The following is a 23,433-nucleotide window of genomic DNA, read 5'->3' as shown; positions in this document are numbered from 1 at the left end:
AGCTGTGGGCTGAGACTTATATGTTTGTTGCAATTTGACTTCATTTGAACAGTTGTATAATTAAGGCTCAACAAGAGAGATCCATTTGGATTTAGAACATTGTTTAGAAGTTTTAATTGCCTTTGGAAGCTGGGGAGAAGTTCATTCTGTACATGTTTTACTTACAATTCAGGAACCATTATTATGTCAGAAGACTTGCGAGATGCTTTAGATAACATGTATGATGCCAGAATTCCCAAGCTTTGGTTCAAGATTTCCTGGGAATCTGCTACTTTAGGGTTTTGGTTTACTGAGCTTCTTGAAAGAAACCAACAATTTAGCAGCTGGCTGCTGGATGGACGACCAAATCAATTCTGGATGACAGGATTCTTTAATCCACAGGTAAGGTTACCAAGTTAGCTTAAGCATGATATTTTAAATCCTATGCAATAACTAAATGATAACTTGAGAAAGCATCCCACTAACTCAGTTATAATTGTGTCCCGAGTTAAATAAGCTCCAGACCTTAAGGATGAGATGTTTATTAGCCCAAAATGTGGTTACTGAAATAACAGAAAGTAGCACCATCAAGTTATTATAATAATAATAATAGAATTTATATAAATAGTCTCAATGAGTTTCTGCACATTTCAACTCCTTACTCCCTTTTTTCTTTCTTTTTCTTCCCTCCCCTTGCCCTGTAATAAGAGTCATTTGCGTGTCATTCATTTATTTAAAGCTTCCTAGACTATGAAATAATTACATTTTAAAAAGAAAGTTTTGAAAACATGCCATTTATGGGTTAAATGGGACTTGCCTCCGAGCCCTTGTGGGCCAGTTCCATAATGTGGAGTTATATATTTTGTATACCGCACCTAAAATTGTGCCAGGCAATTTGCAGAGAGATAAAGAACACAGTCCCCACACTGCATAGTCTAAAATAGGTCAGACATAACAAAAAGAAAAGCAACAAAGAGAAGGGCTGAGGGTGGAAGAAGGAAGAATTCACACCTTCATCATGTGGCTACTTTGTATGGCTGTGCACACTGATGAAAGTTTCATGATGCAGCAGATATTTCTGGGAGCTGTGACATCTGGAAATGATGGATTCTGAGATGTCTTGGGTGAGTGCATGGCCAATTTTGTGGAACCGAAAGAGAGTTATTTAAAAGATGTATTTTTATTAATACCAATGGATGTTAGCAATGTAAATGTTAGATGATGAAGTTGCCAGGAAGAGAAAAATAATTGATGGAGATGGGTGTGGCAAATATTGTCCTGGGCTAAGGGTAGAGGATCTTCAGGTGTCTATCTGGACTGACTGTTTTGGAGAATAAATAGTCCACCGTCACAATTTTATAGTCCCAGTGTCCTGTCCTACAGACATCAGAATCCAAGGATTCAAAGAAGCTATTATAGTTTAACATTTGATTTTGTCCACAAGACTCAAGAGTCCATGACAGGCACTTTTAAATATCCCTGAACTGCTATTATGCTGTCAGACCATTTGCTGTCTTACCTGCCTCACCAGGGGTGCTGTGAGAATCAGTAAGTTAGTGTTCGCACAAAGAAAAGGAGTGCTTGTGGCACCTTAGAGACTAGCCAATTTATTTGAGCATGAGCTTTCGTGAGCTACAGCTCACTTCATCGGATGCATACTGTGGAAACTGCAGAAGACATTATATACACAGAGACCATGAAACAATACCTCCTCCCACCCCACTCTCCTGCTGGTAATAGCTTATCTAAAGTGATCATCAAGTTGGGCCATTTCCAGCACAAATCCAGGTTTTCTCACCCTCCGCCCCCCCCCCCCCCCAAACTCACTCTCCTGCTGGTAATAGCCCATCCAAAGTGACCACTCTCTTTAAAATGTGTATGATAATCAAGGTGGGCCATTTCCAGCACAAATCCAGGTTTTCTCACCCCCTCACCCCCCTCCAAAAACCACACACACAAACTCACTCTCCTGCTGGCAATAGCTCATCCAAACTGACCACTCTCCTTACAATGTGCATGATAATCAAGGTGGGCCATTTCCAGCACAAATACGGGTTTTCTCACCCCCCCCACCCCCATACACACACAAACTCACTTGATAATCAAGGTGGGCCATTTCCCGCACAAATCCAGGTTTTCTCACCCCCCTCACCCCCTTTTCCACACACACAAACTGACTCTCCTGCTGGCAATAGCTCATCCAAACTGACCACTCTCCTTACAATGTGCATGATAATCAAGGTGGGCCATTTCCAGCATAAATCCAAGTTTAACCAGAACGTCGGGGGGGTAGAAAAAAACAAGGGGAAATAGGCTACCTTGCATAATGACTTAGCCACTCCCAGTCTCTATTTAAGCCTAAATTAATAGTATCCAATTTGCAAATGAATTCCAATTCAGCAGTTGCTCGCTGGAATCTGGATCTGAAGTTTTTTTGTTGTAAGATAGCGACCTTCATGTCTGTGATTGCGTGACCAGAGAGATTGAAGTGTTCTCCGACTGGTTTGTGAATGTTAATTTAGGCTTAAATAGAGACTGGGAGTGGCTAAGTCATTATGCAAGGTAGCCTATTTCCCCTTGTTTTTTTCTACCCCCCCGACGTTCTGGTTAAACTTGAATTTATGCTGGAAATGGCCCACCTTGATTATCATGCACATTGTAAGGAGAGTGGTCAGTTTGGATGAGCTATTGCCAGCAGGAGAGTCAGTTTGTGTGTGTGGAAAAGGGGGTGGGGGGGGGTGAGAAAACCTGGATTTGTGCGGGAAATGGCCCACCTTGATTATCATGCATATTGTAGGGAGAGTGGTCGCTTTGCATGAGCTATTACCAGCAGGAGAGTGAGTTTGTGTGGGGGGGGGGGGTGGAGGGTGAGAAAACCTGGATTTGTGCTGGAAATGGCCCAACTTGATGATCACTTTAGATAAGCTATTACCAGCAGGAGAGTGGGGTGGGAGGAGGTATTGTTTCATGGTCTCTGTGCATATAATGTCTTCTGCAGTTTCCACAGTATGCATCCAATGAAGTGAGCTGTAGCTCACGAAAGCTCATGCTCAAATAAATTGGTTAGTCTCTAAGGTGCCACAAGTACTCCTTTTCTTTTTGCGAATACAGACTAACACAGCTGTTACTCTGAAACCTAAGTTAGTGTTGATACACTATTTTGGTAACGTGAAGTATTGTGTAAACTAGTACTTGTCTAGAGAATGGTTAGACATCTCAAAATTCATACTGTTTCCTGACATTTTCTTCACTTACTGCTGCTAGATTTTGCACTAAAGATGCCCAAGAACAGACCTAGTTTTTACTCTGGCCATGTTAGTTGGCTTTGTTCATGCCTTGGTCTAGTGACAGGTTTACAATTCTGCCAGGCTAAATTGGGCATCCTACTTGTTGGCTCTGGACATCTGGACACCTCAATAAGAATCCAAGTAATCAGAATAAAATGTCTCCAAACAAGCTGGGACTTAATAGACCACAACAATACAGGAAAAGCTTGCAGAAATGTGCAAACTTAACACTACATAACACACATTTGTAAAACTTTCTAAACCTGGAAAGTGTACAGAAGAATCCCTGCATACTGTATGTTTACATGACTTTAATGTTCATTTGTGTCAGCAATTACAAACGTAAGAGTCAGAAAGTATCCTGCTAAACTTTATTGTGTTACATTTTATTTAAAATGATTATAATTAATAATATAGTTATAATTTTTTTAAATCACTATCACATGGATCAGAGATTTAGAAAATGAATTCCCATCTACAAAAATGGGTTCAAAGGGATAAAGAATTAATTCTACTGGCAAAACTGGCTCGTTAATAATAACTTATAAATAGTCAAGAACGTCTCTCATTTGTATATCTCAGAAATCTATTTCTTATCCCCGTCTGTATAGCCTGCTGTCTTCTCTTTGCATCAGTCTATTGATAATGGTAATGGTTAACACAAGAGAAGAAGATAAATCTGCTTCATTCAGAATATAGTGTGCTCTCACATTAAAAATAGAGGGCCCAATTCTGTTCTGACTTATGCTGGTTCTAAAATAGGGTAACTTCAGTGACTTCATGGGAACGTCTCCTGATTTATACTGGTGTGAGAGGAGGATCAGGCCCATATGTGAAAGAAACCCTGTTCCTTTTGTGTTTACACTGGGCCAAGGAAACCAGTTCAAGTAAATGAGACCTGACGTGGACTATCACCCACCCCTGGAATTAATCCAGCACTAAATCTTTTTTAGAAGTGAGACAAAATGTGATTAAAATATGGTTTAAAAAAATGTTAGCACCTTTCATGTATCTTTGCACCTCCAGGTTACAGCAAGCAAAAAGTACCCTTGCTCTCTTGCACTTTCACTACAAGCTAGTATGGTGTCTTTGGTTTTGTTTTTGTGTCAAAAAGGATGTTTTAATGTGAGTGATAAACAAAAACAAAAAAACCCCGCAAGCACTGCTTTCTGCTGCAGCAGGGGCTTAGTGTTGGAGGCACAGTAGGAAAGGGTTCTTCTGTAAGGTGCAGTGCCCCATTCGCCAGTGCACACTTATTTCCACAGTAACACAATGATAGTTCTGTTTTGCAAGCATAGTTGGGAAATATGAAATAAACCATAAAGGGAGGCCTCCCACATTAGCTGGGTGAGGTGAAGAGGAAAACATGTTTATTGTAACAATAAGAATAATTGACTTCAGTCTACCACGTCACATAGCCCAGTTGTCTTGATCCTCCACATCCAAAGAGTCAAAGTTAGATTGTATTAGTTCTTGGAAGGGAAAGAAAACAAAACTCCAGTTTACGTCAGTAGCCTCTAGTGAATATGCTGGAGATGAGTGGGCATGGAGATGAGTGGGCATGCAGATGAGTGGGATTAAATATCTTGCCCTACTTCAGAATCTGAATGAAAATGGCATAGACCACTAGAAACTGAAACAAAACACCACACGAAAGTCAATTGTCGCAAGGGAGAGAGAAATGGAAGAAGAACTGAACCCGAACCCCTATTACACTGATTTACATCTTGTTGCTTCTTGATTCATCGTCAGTAATGGCAGAATCATTGGGCAGCCAGCCTTTTCAGTATCAGCCCATCTCTTGCATTGATTAGGATTCTTTCCAGTATGGTGATGAGTGTTAAGAACCCCGCTATAGACAATGAATGGGTCCTGCCATCTTTGTGATAATAGCTGATCTCTGCCGTCTGTCTCAGGCTTGCTCCTAATGGACAGCTATCCTTCCCTTCTTATGATTTATTATTAGTAGTATTTTATTTATTATTATCACTATTTCCTTGTTTGGCCAAGCATCTGAACCACTTTCCTCACCCTACCCTCTGTACTTTAATCTCTTCTCTGTGCTTTCTTTTCTTAGTTTATCTGGGATCTGGTATCTCTCTGTGACCTTCCGAATAAGGATACTTGGCTTTTAGTTTTACAGGTTTCTATTTTAAAATATTGGTACTGGGATCATTTCTACAGACTGAGAGGGAAAAACATATTCTCGTCACATAGGTTCTGCTTTGAGCTAATGGGCGTATCTGATGACACTATTTGGCCATTACTTACCAACTCCCTTAGCTATATAATAGGGATCCCAACTCGTTCAAACCCAATTATAATGATATTTGTTGACACAAAACCTCTTTAAAATGTTCCTGTGCTGGGCTTTCTAGAATGATAGTAGGAAGGTAGTAATGTAGATTAACTGAGACAGTGTGTTGCATTATCTTATGCATCCAAGCTCTCTTAACTTGAGGAGTAATACGCACTTACAAAACGCACCAGCAGCAGATTCATATGGCTATGATGTGGTCATGGTGGCATGTAAGATGGAGTTCCACCTTGAACTGTTCCTTGCAAGTCTTCTTTAGTAAGAGTCTGTATGGGAGGATTTAGATTTCTTAAATCCCTCAAAATTCCATCTTCCAACCTTGTTCATGTCCAGCCCTGTGCTCTAATTCGTTTGATCTCAGTTCTATAAACCTTTTGTAAAAGCATAACTTCTTGTGCACTGCAGACATAAACCCACCACTGCAGTCATCTTGTTCTCAACTAGTGCACGATTGTGACTTGCCAGGATCATCTAAGTGTCTCCTTGTTGTGACAATATCAAACCAATGAATGTTAAGAATACGCCATAACTATTGACACTGAAAACTGTTTAGTTTCCTCTCCTCGGCTGTTTTTAATGGCCATGTTTCTGATCCATATAACAGAGTTGTCATGACTACCACAGGAAATGTTTGTATCTTCATTGTCACACAGCCAGAGGCCTTTGATGGTGCAGAAATGCCATGATGGAAGACCAATCCCATGTGTGACTTCTCTGGATATAGAATCTCCTGTGGTCAAACAGCTACCCAGGCAGAGAAACTATTCACCCGGTCAGTGTTACTGCCATCAACATTCAGTGTTAGCAGATCATTTTTTTGTTGCTGTTTAGAAGAGGTGTGCATTTGGTTTTATCACCATTGATCTTAAATCCTATAGATTCTGCAGTTTTTTGCAGCTCTTCTAGCATTAGCTGTGGTTGGTCAGTAAAGGTAAAGCAATATTATCCACATATTTGAGATCCTCTAAAGATGAATCTTTAAATTTCACACCTCCTACTTTGGCCTCAGTCAGTTTTGTCATCAGATAGTCTATTAGAACATTAAATAACCTACGTGAGAGAACGCAACCCTGCATACTCCTGATTCTACTGAAAACCAGTCTGTAATGCAACCGTGACCTCCCACAGCTAAATGTACCCAGGTACAGTTCCTCCATTAGCACACTAAATCCTTGCGCATCCCATACTGGTGTAGCAGTATCTGCAGTACTTGATCCACTGAGTAAAAAGGAGCTGCAAAGTCTATAAATGTGATGTTCGCTTCCTTTCATTGTTCTAGTTGTTTTCAATAATTTTCCAAAGAGAATATATAGCATGGATTAACGATCAAGTTGTGTGGAAACCACACTGGTTGTCTCTCTTTTTTGGGTTGAGACAATATTTCAGTTGGTTCAGTAATATGATCGTAAACACCTTCCTGACTGGCAGGAGCAATATACCCCTATAATTTGAGCAAGCTGATGGCTCTCCTTTTTTTGAAAAAAGAGATGATGCAATCCCTTTTCCAATGTTATGGAATATAACTCATTTCTTAAATTTTTAAGACAACTTTGTGAAGACAGTGAACAAAATCCAGGCTTCCTCTCTTTAGCAGTTATGGTAAAATATTGTCAAGATCAGATGCTTTATCATCTCATAACTGTTTAACCACAAGTATCATTTCCTCTAATGTCACCAGCCTTTTTTATGGTGGATTCATTTTTGGATTAAGTTGTAGTTTACAGCTTGATGGGGATCTGTTCATTAATTCACAAAAATGATCATGCAAGTGCTTAAGTTGTGCATCAACATCCATTTTTATGCTTAACTTGCAGAACCCAAAAGAATGGACTTCCATTTAGGACAAATACACATTTCTGGTCATGTCTTTCAGAGGCTTTCTCAATGTACTGGGCCATACTATTTCAACATTGATTATGATCATTCCAGAAGGCCCTCTTGATTGCTCATTCAAGACATTTCTTTTCCTCTATTATCCATTTCCTCATCTCTTCGCTGACTCAGCTCTGACCTGCAGGTGCATCCCTTTGGCATCACACCTTTTTTTTTTCTCTCTCCCATAATTTGATGTAGTCATCTGTAATCCAACATTGCTTGTTCATTCTCCTTAGTCCCAGTTGTTTTCCAGCAACTTCTGTGATAAAATCCCCAAATAAAGTCCATTCTTCCTCTGCAGAAGACAATTGATCATCTAATATAGAATATTTGTTGGAAATCACTACTGGGTAACTATTAGTGATCATTTCTTCATGAAGTTTATGAACATTGAAGCATTTCCATGCAATAGATGTCCTCTCTGGAACTTTTTTAAATGGAACTGTTCGGAGTCGATGATCAGATTCCGGAGCAAGATCAGCACTCCTAAATACACATAGATCCACGGATGATTTTAATCAAGGATTTCAAAATGTGATCCAAAGTTGCATTGTTGCCTGATGGATATCAAAATGTTATGGCACTTCTTTTGCTGAAGCCAGGTAGCCATTAAAAATAGTCTGTGTGTAGAAACACATTCTTATAGATGCACTTCATTATCTGATCTCTCTTCTGGTAAACTGTGTGGTCCCAGTACCAGTTCAAATCCAGTTCGGTCATGGCCAGTTCTCATGTTCATATCTCCTTATGGTGACCATATGAAGTCAGGGTGATGTATCGGATCCAATGTCATCTACCATGGTTAAAAAAAAAAAAAGCATCTCAGTATCAGGCCTAGTGTCCTGTGGAGCATATGCAATAATAACTACCACACATCCTACCTTCCAACTGAAAATGGTGGCTATCAGGCGTGGTGATGAAGCGTGCCAGGTCCGTATTGCCAATTGCACCCTCAGGCACAAAACCAGAGCAACACCAGCATGCTCATCATGCATGTAACAATTAAAAGGTCTAACCTCTAAGAGTCACAGCTGTGCCCTTGCTGCTCAAATTCCACCATGACTCCTGTACACTGCATATATCCACATTCAACCATTCCAATTCTTCCACCGGGAGAGTTGTTTTTCCAACAGCTCTTAATGACCAGTTATTCCACAATCCCATCCTCGGACACTGACATTGCTGCAGAAGTGGATGTACTTTTTTATTATCAGGCTCTTCCGCCCCATATTTGGTTTATTGAAGGACCATCATCATACGGTCTGACTCCTCTGCACGTAATTGATTTAGACGAATCCTGAAGCTTGGTTCTGTTGTGAGTAGCAGATGGAACTGCCAAAGCTGTTGAAGTAGCCAAAGTTTTATGTCCATTTCTTCCACATGCTGAAGCTAGAGATGTTTTATGGGGATGGCTTGCCAGGCCATCACCCAACCTTCCCGCTTTATTGGGACTTGGGACTGGCACTAAGAACAAGGAATCCAGTAGTGTGACAAACAGCGCCTGCAGCCATATTCTGTGTGATCTAATCCCACTAGTTCTCACAAAAGTAGCAGAGGTGGGTGGGTTCTGTACCTGTTTGAGCCAAGATGCTGATCATTCAGCAGGTGCCTTTCTTTCTTTGGAAGCAGTACTGAACCAAGGGCCCAACGTGGTCTACTGCAATACAAATCTAAATAGTAAGATTCCAGTCACTCTGTGTGTCATTCTGAAGCTTAAAATATTGGTGAGTCAGTGTGAAGTGATGGAAGCACCACAAGTGTGCTTGAGAGCTCTTTGTGTTCAGAATATCACCAGGTTCCATCATCACTGGATTTTGCAGTCTGGTAGTGTCCAGTTTTTAAGTTCTCAGTTATTCTGACTTTACGAATTACACATGTACAGCTACATTTAGGCATGTATCTATGCCCTGCCAAGAATTCTAGATCATTGTGATATCAGTGGTAACTCAACCAATCACCCTCTTAACTCTACATCTAATCTGCATGCAGTAGTTTCATTGGTTATATGAGGGAGACTGCACAGATGGTGGATTACTTGTCCCAAGAACTGCCCCCCCATATGCCCAACAGACACCCGCACAAAACAACACAAATCTCCCAGCACAACACCTATAGACACAAATCACCACAGCCACCCACACAACAGCACAACTAGCATACACAATTACTCAAACACACATAGCCCCTCACAGCAGCACACACCATTCACCACACACGCAATTCACTACAATTCATAGAATCATAGAATATCAGAGTTGGAAGGGACCTCAGGAGGTCATCTAGTCCAACCCTCTGCTCAAAGCAGGACCAATCCCCAATTTTTGCCTCAGATCCCTAAATGGCCCCCTCAAGGATTGAACTCACAACCCTGGGTTTAGCAGGCCAATGCTCAAACCACTGAGCTATCCCTCCCCCCCCCCCAATTCTCACAGCACAATGCAACACACACACAAAATAACCCCAGACACACACAGCACCTCACCACAGCACACACCCCTCATTCACCACCCACACAAATCAAAACAAATCTCTCAGTATGACAGTCCCTAACTACAAATCAACAAGCCATGCACACAACACAGCCAGCACACACAATAACCCCCAACACACATAACCCATCACTGCAGCACGCACCCCCATTCACCACTTGCACAAATCCACATAACTCTCCTCGCACAACATAACTCCCGCACAACGCAGCCAGTGTACACAATTGCCCCAAACATCACTCTGAAGCCTAGAGTGTCTGTTGAGTGAGTGTGCAGTGACAGATACAACTGCAAGCATGGTGGGGGGGGTCTTTTTTTTTCAGGATAGCACCAAGTTCAATTATCACCAGGATTAGCATTCTATTACCATCCAGGTTTTAGCTTCTCAGCCATTTTTGGCTTTTTTGTGCACACAACTTTACAAATTACACCTGTGCAACAGCATGGGCTTTCTGCTACTAGTAGTGAATAATAATAATGGGCCTGTTCACCCAACAGTCTCCAATATCACAGTGAAGGTCTTTCATTGCTTCCAATCTCATGATGGTCTCATTTCTTTCTCCCTGACTGACACCACCAGTCCTCTAACCTCACTGCCCCCTTTGCACTCCCACCCTTTGTTTCATACTTATAACTCACTGCCCCGCATGTCTCCCACATCTGTCCACCAAACCCTCACTCTCTCTATTCCTTGAAATTTGTCCTTAAAACTTATTTCTTCCCGGGCTCCATCTTTCACTTCCCTGAATCTTTGTTTTATTCTTCTTGTCTCTCTTAGATTGTAGCTCTTTGGGGCAGAAATGGATTTCATAGTGTTTCTAAATGCTGTGTCGTTTACTGTGCTGTATAAATGAGCATCAAATGAATAAAATATAATAAAATAATTTAGTATAGCTTTGCAACGACCCATTAAGCAGTGACTGCATTTCACCCCAGTGATGGCTGCATTTCAGGGGGATGATTTGATGCCTGTGCATACTTCCTTTGTACTTCAATTTAAGTTTGTAAAGTACTTTGGCATCCTTGTGGGATGAGAAGTACTTTTGCAGTGTAAATGACTAATGATATTATTCTTGGAAAAGCAGAGCTGTAGAGCATATAGTGAAATACTAAAATTATTTGTGGCCAAGCAATTGCCTGTGTTCAGGGACGACACAAACCACATTAAATTAATCTGGCATATTTGTCAGATCTCTCTCCATCTGTCCAAAGTATCTGTAGCTGTAAAGTATGTCTGCTAGGTGGGCTCCTTTATGTATGTAATGTTTGATATGTTAAATGCTTTTTGGCACCCACACCCAAATAGCAAATACATAATGGGGCATGTCACTGTGATTATATATGAAAGCAGTGGGTTTACACTGTTGCACTTGATTTGATAAGCAGCTGACATTATGTAGTGTAGCACTTTATGCTTTTAAGTCACTGTTATAATGAAGAAGGAATAGTAGTGGGACATGGCTAACGCTCAAACTTTCCTTTTCTTTCTCCACTTAACATTGTTTCACTACAGGGATTCCTAACTGCCATGCGGCAGGAAACAACACGCTTGAATTTAGCAAAAGGCTGGGCGCTCGACAGTGTTATTTTACACAATGACGTAACCAGGATGATGAAAGAAGATATTAGCAGCCCTCCTCCTGCTGACATTGGTGGGGTTTACATATATGGCCTTTTCCTGGACGGAGCAGGTTGGGACCGCAGGAATGCCAAGCTCATGGAGTCTGCACCAAAGGTTAGTGTCAAGTTGTCTGAAACAAAGAGAGTGTGGCACAGTTACAGAATAGTAAATAAAACCTGGTTAGCAGGGTGCCTTAAGGAAACATTCAGTGTGAGCGGGACAGTGATTGCACAGTATATTGTAGTTGGGATAAAATGCTACCCGGGGGACGTGAGTAGATTGATAGCAGCTCTGTGCCCTGGAATGTGGAAAAGCCGGGCTTGCAGGCAGCCCCTGAGCTTTTGCTCCCCAGAATGGTACCACTCAAACACACAGCACAAGGTGCTGCTCTTGGAAGCCAAAGGTGATTACACAAGAACCTCTCATCTGCACATCTGGAAGAGTTGTTTTGGCATGTGTATGGCTGGCCACCCTCATAGCCAGGGGGTGAAAGCTGTGTCCAGGGCTGTCTAGGGAGGAAAGGATAAATATGGGGGGTGGGTTTAGAACAATGAAGCACCATTGTGAAGAGGAACTTAGGATCTCATCTGGGATGGGTGTAACTGTAGCAGTTCAAAGGCATACTCTTCTGCTTCAGGGAGCCACAGGTACGTAGCTACATAATAGTAATGCCCACATCCATATCAAATTAAGCTGTGCTCCCATCAAAACTTGTAAGCTAAGTAGGATAGCGTATGATAGAAGCCACTGAAGACCAGACCTTTGCGGTCATTGAAGTCCTTGGCATTTTTTTACACAAGTAGATGTGTTAGCTCTGAGGTCTTGCTCAAGCCTCAGTTTGGTTAAGTTTATCTAAAACCAGTTGCCTCTGTGGTATCAGCAGGGTGCAGTATTCTTCAGTTCCCACTCCAGACTGTTCTGTACGGTTCCTGTATTCTGTAAAACGTTGCCAGGCTTTACCCCAGAGGTAACTACATTGCAGTCGTGGGTCAGGAATTCCTGTCTGGGGCTGGTAAAGCACGTACACCTCCCACTGGATGAGAACTGTGTCTTTGAGATCTTTGCCATTGTGACAGCCAACTCTAGCGTTCTCTGTTCGTGGTAAGATGTTTCCCACGCGTGTGCCTGTCCTGACTGACTGAAGCAAACGTTTATAAACTTCTTGTCATCAAGCAGTGCATGCTATATAGTTTCTGTGCAGCAAATCCAGTGTATAACTGTGATTAAGCTGACTCGTGGTGTCAGGTATTTAGCTGCTCACAGGTGTAATGTGTAGTGATGGGTAAATCTCAGATAGTTAGATCTGGCTTGGATAAACACCCAACAGGCACCTGTTTGTTCTTTGGAGCTCCACTGCTAGCAAAAGAGCTCAGGCAAGTGGGGCTGCTAGTAGCAGCTTCTCCTGTGAAGCTCCACTACTCCCAGTTAGCAAAGAGGAGGAGGGTGGGGAAAGAATGAGGAAGGCTAATGAAAGGACAGGGAAAGAAAAGGAAGAAGGCCCCCTGCCACTCTCCCCTAATCTCCCCACTCTCCTCTACTTCTTGGCTCTTTTATAGGTCCCCCTGCCCACTGCCTTTACCTTCCGGGTCCTCCCAACCCCAGCCACCCTGGGGCTTTCACTGGCTTGACGATATTTTTGTGATCGTGCAGGGCTAAGCAGCAGCATGGGGCTTCCACTCCCTGCTGCACCTGCTAGGAGCCCAGCAAAGCAGCTTCCCAGCAGCACTGCTGTAAGCAAAGAAGCAGCAGAAAAAGTCAGGGGGTGGCCCACGCCCCTTGATGTCCCCTGCAGTGCTGTGCCACTGGCAGCTACCTACCGTGCCCTGGTCTGTTACATCCCGAAAGGGGTTGTTAAGTCACCAGTGGGATTCAGCGTCCCTGGAATGGCTCTCTGAGTGGTTTGTTTTTTGTTAATGTTCCCCTTAGGTGCTGTTCACAAGTCTTCCTGTAGTCCATGTGTACGCGATCAGCACCACTGCACCACTGGATCCAAAGAAACAGCCAGGGAGCTTGTACTCCTGTCCTGTGTACAAAAAGCCTCGACGAACGGACCTGACATACATTTTCTCTTTATATTTGAAAACTGTGCAAAATCCTGACCACTGGACTCTAAGGGGTGTTGCATTGCTCTGTGATTCCAAATAGCACTATGGCTATAAGATCCAACTGGAATACTGGGCCAAGGGCATTCAGGCTTTGGTTTTATTACATAGCAGTGGTATATTTCTATTCATAGAGGTATGGGCATTAGCAAATCTTATTTGTAGAGACAGCTGTATCTCCATGGTGATTTGTATGACCTTTTCACAGCAGGAATCATTAAACATGTTTAACTTGGGAACATCAACCAGGGAACCTTCAAATCTGTAACATGGAAACCAATTATAGATATAAAGTCTAGTTGTGCTGAATCTATCCCCATTTGCTGCATAAATTAACTCATTCTACTAAATACTCTATTCCACATTCAAAATATATGCTCATTAAAAATGCCTCTTGCTTGAGACTACTGTTCTAACTACATTTTACAGTGATTCTTTATAGATCTTATCTCCTCTTTATAATACAGGTATGCTGACAGTTATTGGTGATTGCATCCAACACAAACCTCTTTGGAAGTGGGTACAAATACACCCTTCATTTAACATAAATGTCAGGACAAGTTAATCACAAGCCCCCCATCCGACCTAAGACAAAAGGGGGGGTGAATCTGCCAAGGAATTAAAGACCATGTGGGCAGAGGGATTTTGCTAGGTAAGGTGAATGTGTGTGCATGTAGAACTAGCAGAATGAGCAAGCCTCAGAGGTAGGAAGGAAGCCAAGCAGTTGCTTGTAAGCACAGGGTGAGCCAGGAGAAACCTAGAGGAAGATTCTGGGTTTGGTGCTGGGTAAAGGGGCTGTAATCAAAGACATGATCCTGTTTTTTTAATTCCTCCTGCATGCCTTGTAAATAAACAAAACTGCATCAAAGAAAATATCAGCTCCCTCATTAATTTCTGCTCCCAAGTAGAACAGCCCTCGGGGCCTGAACTTTGACTGGCCTCTGGAGCCAAAAAGGAGCAAGGGTACAGATTTGTAATTATGCAGCCATGTTTCAGTTCCAAGTGCATCAGCTGCAGCATAATTGAAGAAAGATGGTGCTATATCCAAATGATTCTCTGGCTATAAGCACTGCTTTAAATGACTCAGATTGCTTAGACGGTAGCGTAGACTGCCTCCAGGGATAGACACTTGGCTAAGCTGGCAGCTAATGTTTTGGAGAAACAGGACCTCAGACAAATGTGAAAAGATTTGGTCTAACTTTTAGAAACCTTTGATTAATTCTTAGTGACTGGAAACTGAGGTGCAAGGTGTCACTCTCCTTTCCCTTCTCTGCCCCACCCACTTCCTTTCTTTCTTTTTCCTTGTGGGTTTTTTTTTTAAAACTGTTCTCCCCTTATTTTTATAATAGTAAAATAAAATAAAACGTTGATGATGTACCACAAGTTTAAATGTCTGCACACAAAAAGGCCTGTCTAATTGGCACGCAGTTACTTTTGATTTCATTTGTAAAGTGGGTAATTGTGCATACAAAGAGACATACCTCTGTCTGACAGTTACCTCCTTTGTGCATGCAGGCAGAGCGTTCACAGAGAAATGCAAGCTCACCTCACATGAGGCCTTTTTACTTAACAACATCTTAGTTTTGTAGCCTCTTTGTTACTGCTGGTTCCTTGGCTTTATTTCCCATACCTGTATTTTGCATCACTATTTGTGATGAAACTGAAAGAAACAGCAGCCGGCATAGTAGAAGCTCTATCCAGAAATAGCTGCAGAGTTTATTTTTATTAGGCGTGTATGCAGCTTCCAATGTAAAGCAAGGATGGGTGTAGACAGGCTTGGTTTGAAAACAGAAACAAGGCTACCACTGGCAGAAAAGCTGTATGGCTTTTTTTTTTTTTTTTTTTTTGGCCAGGCCAGGACACTTTCAAAGTAGTAGGCATTACTGTTGGGGCCAGGGTAAGAAGAGCCTACAGGGAAGGCTCTGCCAATGTCTCGCTCTGTGTTTTTGCTTTTTGTGCAGATACCTTCAATTTTTCTGTCCATTTAAATGGTGATCCGGCCAACTGGCCCAGAAACAGGGTTCAACTTTTCACACAGTCAGTTTTATTTTATGTTTAGTAGTTGCAGGACTCTGACTGTTAGGAGGAATAAAATTCACTTCCACAACTAGCACAGAGTGTCAGACTTGTTCCTGGAAAACAGAGAACAAGCTGTACCTTAAGGGTCACATTCTACCCTTGATCTGTGCACAGAACTCTCTGCACAATTCCTGGGAGACGACAGACCTAAATGAGACCACACTGTCAAAAGGCTCATCGCTCCTCCCACTTGGAGTGCAGCTGCTTGCGTCCATTGACTTTCATGAGAGTTTGGGGTGTGAAAGGGATATAGGATCAGGCTTCAAGAACATTGCTTAGACCCTTTGGGAAACTATGGGAAAGATCAGAGAGGCTGTTAACCAGGATAAGGCTGCTCCACTCTATGGAACTAGAGGCTCCAATCAATTACTGTTTTCTGTATGTGGGGAGTAAATTAACTTTGATGCCTTAATAAGCTGCAGCAGCCAACAAAATAATGTTGAGAATACACTCTGTTAGAATGAAAATGGCACTTTGAAATATTCTGCACAACTCAAGAGCTCACTTGCTATAAAAGCAAATCTTCTAATAAATGTAGTAATTTGACAGAATTTCCATGTAATGGGCCAACTAAAGCTTTTCATCCTAATTCTATCAACCCTTTTGTTTTATAAAGTTATAGTAAAATTAGAAAATTAAATAGCTTTTTTTTTAAACTCTAGGCCCATTCGTTAGCACATAGTATCTTGCAAACTACTGCAAGTTTCACAATTTGTACATGGCAGTAAAACAGCTTTATTTAAGAAACAGACTGAGTCTCTATTAGGGCTTTTTATTGTAGGATAACATCAACTCACGCAAAATAGAACACGGACTATGTAACATCATAAACAGTCACCGTTACCATCTGTGCAATTTAAGATGGCACCTGTGATTTAAAGAAAAATATTACAAAATTACATAGCTTGCAAGCTAAACTTTCAAAAATTTCTTCCATATGTGCTGAGGAATCTTTGGGTTTTTTTTCTTTTTAACAGTTTATTATTACAGTATTGAATATATTTACAATAGATGTTATGCAAACATCGTTCTCGCTTATAGTGCCGCATGACGTCATTCATCCCAAACCAGCAACATGAATCCAATTTGAAAGCTTTGCCATGTCATTTACATAGTATATCATTAAGCCCTTAGAACCGGTGTTCCACAGTTGCCATAGCTAATTCCTAATTCAGAACATTCCAATTTTAGGTACCCGGGGCTAAATCACAGGACTGGCAGGCAAAGTATTGGCAATCAAACTGAGTTTGAATGACAGCTTGACCAGTTAGCCATCCTGGGGCAATGTTTGTCAAAATAGAATCTTAGACAGTAAATAAACTCATAGCTGTTGTCAATATTCTACAGATATTAATGCCTCACTCTGAGATCTAATTTTATGTAAGTACTAAGGAGACATTAAGTAAACTTAAACAGAAGAGGCCCATTAAACCCTACTTATTCTGCCAGTACAATGGCTATGTTTACTAACATACCTCATTTCAGGGCATGGATTTCTGCCTCTTTAGTGCTACAAACACACTGTGTTTCATACTCTTAAAGACAGTGTCTGGCTTGCACTCTCTCTGGCTGTGACTGGTCGATAGTGATGATGAAAAGGAAACAAAGACCTGGATATGGATTGGCCTGCGTGTCAATAGCTTTTTATGGAATTTATTTTAATTGTTTAGAACCCCAGCAAAATGTTAAGAGCAGAAAACACAGTGGTCCTTTTATCTCAGCAGCTACCTTAAGAAAAAAACAACAATGATCTGTTTTTCCTCTGCTCTGTCGGTGGCAATTAATTCTTAAGCTGTTTTTAGTTTTGTATGATGGGAGTAGAGGAACAACTATTAATCAGTTCTTGCACAGAAAAGACAAATGGGCCTGCCCTTCTCAAAATTCACTTTAGTCCCACATTCTTGTTTTTAACTCTCTATTCCTCAGTTTTCATATATTAATCTTGTTTCCCTTATTTAATTTATACCATTGCCGTCCTCAGTACCAATTGACACTTGCACTGACCTTTGCATAATACAGATATTCTACCAGAGTTCTCCATTGCCTCCAGATTTTTCCAGTGTTTAATTTGGCCTATAGTTTTTAGCCTGCTGCTGCTTCAGAAAGTACATCTCTCAACTTCATTAATCCCCCCTTTCAAAATGCTAGAAGTCCCTCTTAGTCACTTCAGAGAACAGTTCTCAAAAATCTAGGGTCTCTGCTGCCTTTTATTGCACTGTCTCCAAAGCAATAATTTCCTCCTCCTGCTATGTGAGCAGGCGCTCCAAGAAGAGTCTTAGAGCAATTCTCATAGTCGTAGTCTTCCCTTCTGCTAATATAAAATACTACATGTATCTCAAAAAGAAAAGGAGTACTTGTGGCACCTTAGAGACTAACCAATTTATCTGAGCATAAGCTTTCGTGAGCTACAGCTCACTTCATCGGATGCATACTGTGGAAAGTACAGAAGATCTTTTTATACACACTTTCCACAGTATGCATCCGATGAAGTGAGCTGTAGCTCACGAAAGCTCATGCTCAAATAAATAGGTTAGGCTCTAAGGTGCCACAGGTACTCCTTTTCTTTTTGCCAATACAGACTAACACGGCCGCTACTCTGAAACCTGACATATATCTCAGTTGCTTGTTTGCTTTTTGATGTTGGCATGAGATAAACGGAGATGTTCTTTGAATGCCACTGTGCATACAACTAAAGATAGCAACAAGGCTATTAAGTGCCTCATAGTTTTGATTTAAATATACAAGGAGTTTCCATCTCCTTGTGATATGCAATTGTAACTCCCATTCGCATTAATTGAAGTTATATGTACACGTCAAGAGAGATGAGACCCTTCATTCTGTTTATGTGACTTTGCGTAGTAATAAAAAGGCAACAAACACATTGTCTGCTACACACATAAACACTAGAACAGCACCAATATAGAACAATAAAAAGTTACACACACCTCTCAAGCTGCCCAGATAAACAGATACTATGTTTTCTCTTGTACAATAGCACAGTATATACTACTCCATCACTTATGCTGGTTGCTTGAGGTCCAACAGAAGCACGTTATCACCTCCTTCTTCTGCTGCCTCCTGGTTAAGAACGATTTTTTCAGGGGTGAGCACAACTTTCTCTGCTGGCTGGGACGTGCCTTTTGTTCCACTGCCTTTGTCTTTCTTCACTTTAGTGATCACTTCTGTGTAGGAAATCTCTTCTGTAACCGGTTCTTCTGCCCCACTTGCTGAAACTGCATGCGCACCAGCTTCCTGGATTCCTTCTTGCCCTTCAGCTACTGTTCGCTCTTTATCTTTCTTATTGAGCTTGAATGTCTCCGTTCTTGGAGCTGCTTTTGAAATAGTTTTCTTGAGCCTTATCCCAGATTGTTTCAGCCTCTCTCCTGACTGCCTCATTCTCTCTCGCCTCTCCGGTGTCACAATTCTAGTTCGAAGCCTGTTCACCTTCTTGCCAAAATTTTGTCTGGTCTTCTGGATATTTTCCCTTGAAAATGCCTTTTTGATATTATCTATGCGTCTGATGCCTGATTTTTTAAATCTGGATGCTCTGCTTTCGTCTATATAATATTCTTCATCAGAAGAGAGGTCATCAGGTGGAAAGAATTGGTCCTCCAGGTTTTCACCTTTTGTCCTGTCTTTGATAACAGACAGCGAAGAAGGGCATTCTGTTTCCTCCTGTGAATGAAAACATAAAGACATCTTTCTGCTAGTGTTTTAAGGGAGCAGAGCATTTAAGCATGTCATTTTTGGGGCTTCTTATTTGTAAGTATCAACAACTGAGCTATAATCATGTGGCACAGGGAGGTGGGATCTCTCCTGAGAACTTGCACGATCTCCTGAGGATAAAGGAGTCTGGAAAAGCTCTGATTTTGCAGCCTCTGTTCAATCCCATGCCTGTTAGGGAGATTGCTTTAAAGGCTGGTTCTACTCTGCAAAGGGATTAACAATGTAAAACTAGCATCATTGTGTCCCACTTTAGTGTGCCTCCATGGACTGTCTGTAGCTCAAATGTGCTTAGTTTGCAATTAGAAAGGATGTTTTTATAGCTACCAGCCCTGCTATTCTGAGGTTGGAGAGTCAAGCTGGGTTCTTCCCTTCTCATACATCACCAGTAGTGAGCATCATGCAGGGCAAGCTGGCCTTCACCTATATACAGCCTCACTGACTCCAGATGAACTCCTCAGTATTACCTGTAACCCCTCCTAACTTTCATTAGGTTTGCACAGTTGTAATTAACTGGAACTTAGTAGAGAAATCTGTTGATGAACAGAATCCAGCTCAGACCCTCCTAGGGTATGTCTTCACTGCAGCTAGTCCAGCTGATTGGTACACAGGTCTGAGCACCTAGGTCAGCCTAGCCTGACCGCAGGTGGCCACACTAAAAAGCTTATGTAGATGCCCATGTGTGACTGGGAGCATAGCCTCTGTCCTCACTGCAAAGGGGGCAGGTTCCAGCCCAAGTTGAAGTGGAGTCTGGGCTTTAATCCATTCCCAAGTAGGGACGCTAGCCCAGGTTTAAAACCCCTCCAAACCCACGTAAAAGGTTTGTGTGTGTGGATGGCGATGGGTTGGGCTAAAACCCGGTAAGAGCCAGGGTGAGCTCTGCAGTGATAACACACCCTTGGCAGTGTTGGGTTCATAGGAGTAAGATGTCACTGATGCGAGCGGGTAAGGCTCAGTACACACCAGGAGTTGATCTGCTGAATGGGAAGCCAGTTTTACATAGTCACTTTTCAGTGCCACATTTTACTCCTCCCCTATCAGTTCAGCAACAAAAGCAAAGCTCCAGGTGGCAGTAGTAGAGGCAAGCAACTCTTTGTAATACTAAACAATGCCATGCACGTATTTCTGGCATTTTCAACAGTAAAAGTGTATTAGCCCATGTTAATGCATTAGCTGAACAATCAGCAAATATCTGTGGGTCTCTATAGTAGAGCTTCAATGGGAGGTTACTGAATGGTGCATTCATCACCTTGGTATCCACTGCCTGCCATGTCACAAGTATTGCTAATTTGTACTGAATATTAAACACATGTTCTAGATAAGTGCCATTCTAACCACATACTAAGCAGTGAAACCAAATGATAAAATACATTTACTTTAAACCTTTGGCTTTGTTTAGCTGCCCTCTATCCACTAATCCCTGTCAGTGAGTTCAGCTTCAAATGCACCCAACCCTCTTTCACAGGGTGCTGGTGAGGATGGTAGCTGCATTTTGAAAAGAAGTGACACAGAGGGAGGCAATGCTTGTGGAGGAGGTGAGCATCTCAGCTAGCCTGGTGATAGGGGTGCTGTAGATACCTAGAGAAAGAGAGATTTTAACAGCCAGAAAAATGCAAGTTTTTTCTGAAAGCTCTTTTTGGGCGGTAAATTACTGGGCGTCATTTTAATGGTAATTTATGTGCAAAAAGTTTAGGGTGAATAAAGGGATATGTCTAAAAAGAGTAGACCCAACCTGTAAATCATAGTCACACAGGAGCGGAGCCAAGAACCATTAGCTCAATGAAATGATTCCCGTGGAGATTCTGGATCTGCCCGACAAGAGTCAAGTTCTGGCCGGTACTATAGCAGAAAACGCAAAAGCAGTAGCAGCTATGAGATGGAAACTGACATCCCTTTCTTACCCCAGCAATCTCCTCCTTGTGCACACAAACTACGCTGCACAAAGATTGTTCATACTCCCACGAGGAGCAGCTCCTCACACAGCCTCAGGCAGAATACATGGCATATTAATATTGCTTTTGCATAATGTATCGTTTCCCATTTGTGGGAGTGTCACACCTGATTCCTGGAGCTTGTCAGAATTTGGTCCATAGCTTAATAATCTTTTCTAACTACCAAAGAAGTTTGAATGAGAGAGTCCACCAAGTGCCAGTTAGTTTCTCAAATGTATCTTGTGCTGATGAATTCCTGTATGGTGCACTGCAGACTGAACTGATTTCTGGCCAGAAAAACAGCTGTAATTTTCAAAATGACTGATTAGTAGCAAAGCATGTTTAATTTTACTTTACAATGTATTAACTATCAGTAATATAGAATAAAAATATATTAAGCCACTCAGCAAATAAAGGCTATTTATGGTTTGGTCATCTTATTCCGGCTTCTTTAAAACATAAAATGGCTGTTAATGCTTACCAAAATTAAGGGGAAATTATTTTGCTGTGAGAGCAGCAGAATTTTATTTAACTCCATATATCAAAACCAGAATGAGCAAGAACTAGAATTCTTTGTTAATAATCTTCATTAATGTGTGAAAATTAACTTTATTACCTAGCTGTGTTATAGCTTCTTTTCATAAAATGAGGGATAGTGTTTACGTAGAGCAGCTTTTCTATAATTAAACTCTTAATTATAGACCACTCCTTTAGCTGAAACGTTGACAACAATATTTCCTTACTAACTATTCTGAAACTTTAGTCCATACAGGGATGAGTATAGTAGGGTGAGATTTAAGAGTCTCTCCTAGAAGAAGAAAATGAGAGATTAGGTTCTTTAGACAACATTTGGGCTAACTGTCATCCTCAAGTGAATAGAAGACTCCAGCAGGCTTGTGTTCCCTACTGAATGCCATCTCTTCAGTTTTCAGAGTAGCAGCCGTGTTAGTCTGTATTCACAAAAAGAAAAGGAGTACTTGTGGCACCTTAGAGACTAACAAATTTATTTGAGCAGAAACTTTCGTGAGCCACAGCTCACTTCATCGGATGCATTCAGCGGAAAATACAGTGGGGAGATTTATATACATAGAGAACATGAAACAATGGGTGTTACCATACACACTGTAACCAGAGTGATCACTTAAGGTGAGCTATTACCAGCAGGAGAGCCGGGGGAGTGGAGTGGGGGGGGGTTTGTAGTGATAATCAAGGTGGGCCATTTCCAGCAGTTGACAAGAACGTCTGAGGAACAGTGGGGGAGGGGGGGGTTCCTTCCCCATTCTGAACTCTAGGGTACAGATGTGGGGACCTGCATGAAAACCTCCTAAGCTTACTTTTACCAGCTTAGGTTAAAACTTCCCCAAGGTACAAACTATTTTACCTTTTTCCCTTGGACGTCCACTGCCACCATCAAACGTCTAACCGGTATTATTATTAGGAAAGAGTCCGTTTGGAAACGTCTTTCCCCCCCAAAATCCTCCCAAACGTTACCCCCCTTTCCTGGGGAAGGCTTGATAAAAATACTCACCAATTTTCATAGGTGACCACAGACCCAAACCCTTGGATCTTAAGAACCATGAAAAAATATTCAGTTTCTTAAAAGAAGAATTTTAATAGAAGAAAAGTAAAAAGAATCACCTCTGTAAAATCAGGATGGTAAATACCTTACAGGGTAATTAGATTCAAAACATAGAGAATTCCTCTAGGCAAAACCTTAAGTTACAAAAAGACACAAAAACAGGAATATCCATTCCATTCAGCACAGCTTATTTTTCTCAGCTATTTAAAGAAATCAGAATCTAACGCATATCTAGCTAGATTACTAAGTTCTAAGACTCCATTCCTGTTCTGTCCCCGGCAAAAGCATCACACAGACCGAGAGAGAGGCTTTGTTTCTCCCTCTCCCCAGTTGTATTTAGATTTACTGTTCACTGGTTTAAAGGGCTGGCTGTAACATTCACACGTATTAGAATTAAGAACTATGAACTGTAAATTATCGGATAAATGTTTTGTGTCTAGGGCACGGGACT

The 23,433-nt window shown here is 41.5% G+C and overlaps 2 protein-coding genes across 2 annotated transcripts in view; one reads left to right on the top strand and one right to left on the bottom strand.

Moving 5' to 3' along the window:
• The window catches only part of LOC140907170 (dynein axonemal heavy chain 5-like), a 266,273-nt gene extending 252,660 nt beyond the window's left edge, over positions 1 to 13,613 (top strand). Inside the window, exons 75-78 of the mRNA XM_073332494.1 lie at positions 173 to 381; positions 11,461 to 11,682; positions 12,449 to 12,669; positions 13,495 to 13,613. Of these exons, the coding sequence (XP_073188595.1) occupies positions 173 to 381; positions 11,461 to 11,682; positions 12,449 to 12,669; positions 13,495 to 13,519 (677 nt within the window). The 3' untranslated portion in view covers positions 13,520 to 13,613. The remainder of the gene's footprint in view (positions 1 to 172; positions 382 to 11,460; positions 11,683 to 12,448; positions 12,670 to 13,494) is intronic.
• A 4,972-nt stretch (positions 13,614 to 18,585) lies between these two features.
• The window catches only part of CAVIN4 (caveolae associated protein 4), a 29,919-nt gene continuing 25,071 nt past the window's right edge, over positions 18,586 to 23,433 (bottom strand). Inside the window, exon 2 of the mRNA XM_073329473.1 lies at positions 18,586 to 19,424. Coding sequence (XP_073185574.1) covers positions 18,768 to 19,424 — 657 coding nt within the window. The 3' untranslated portion in view covers positions 18,586 to 18,767. The remainder of the gene's footprint in view (positions 19,425 to 23,433) is intronic.

Source organism: Lepidochelys kempii, chromosome 2, assembly GCF_965140265.1.
Source record: "Lepidochelys kempii isolate rLepKem1 chromosome 2, rLepKem1.hap2, whole genome shotgun sequence".
NCBI classification, from domain to species: domain Eukaryota; kingdom Metazoa; phylum Chordata; order Testudines; family Cheloniidae; genus Lepidochelys; species Lepidochelys kempii.
The sequence above is the reverse complement of the archived record's forward strand: the minus strand, read 5'-3'. Positions and strand labels throughout refer to the sequence as shown.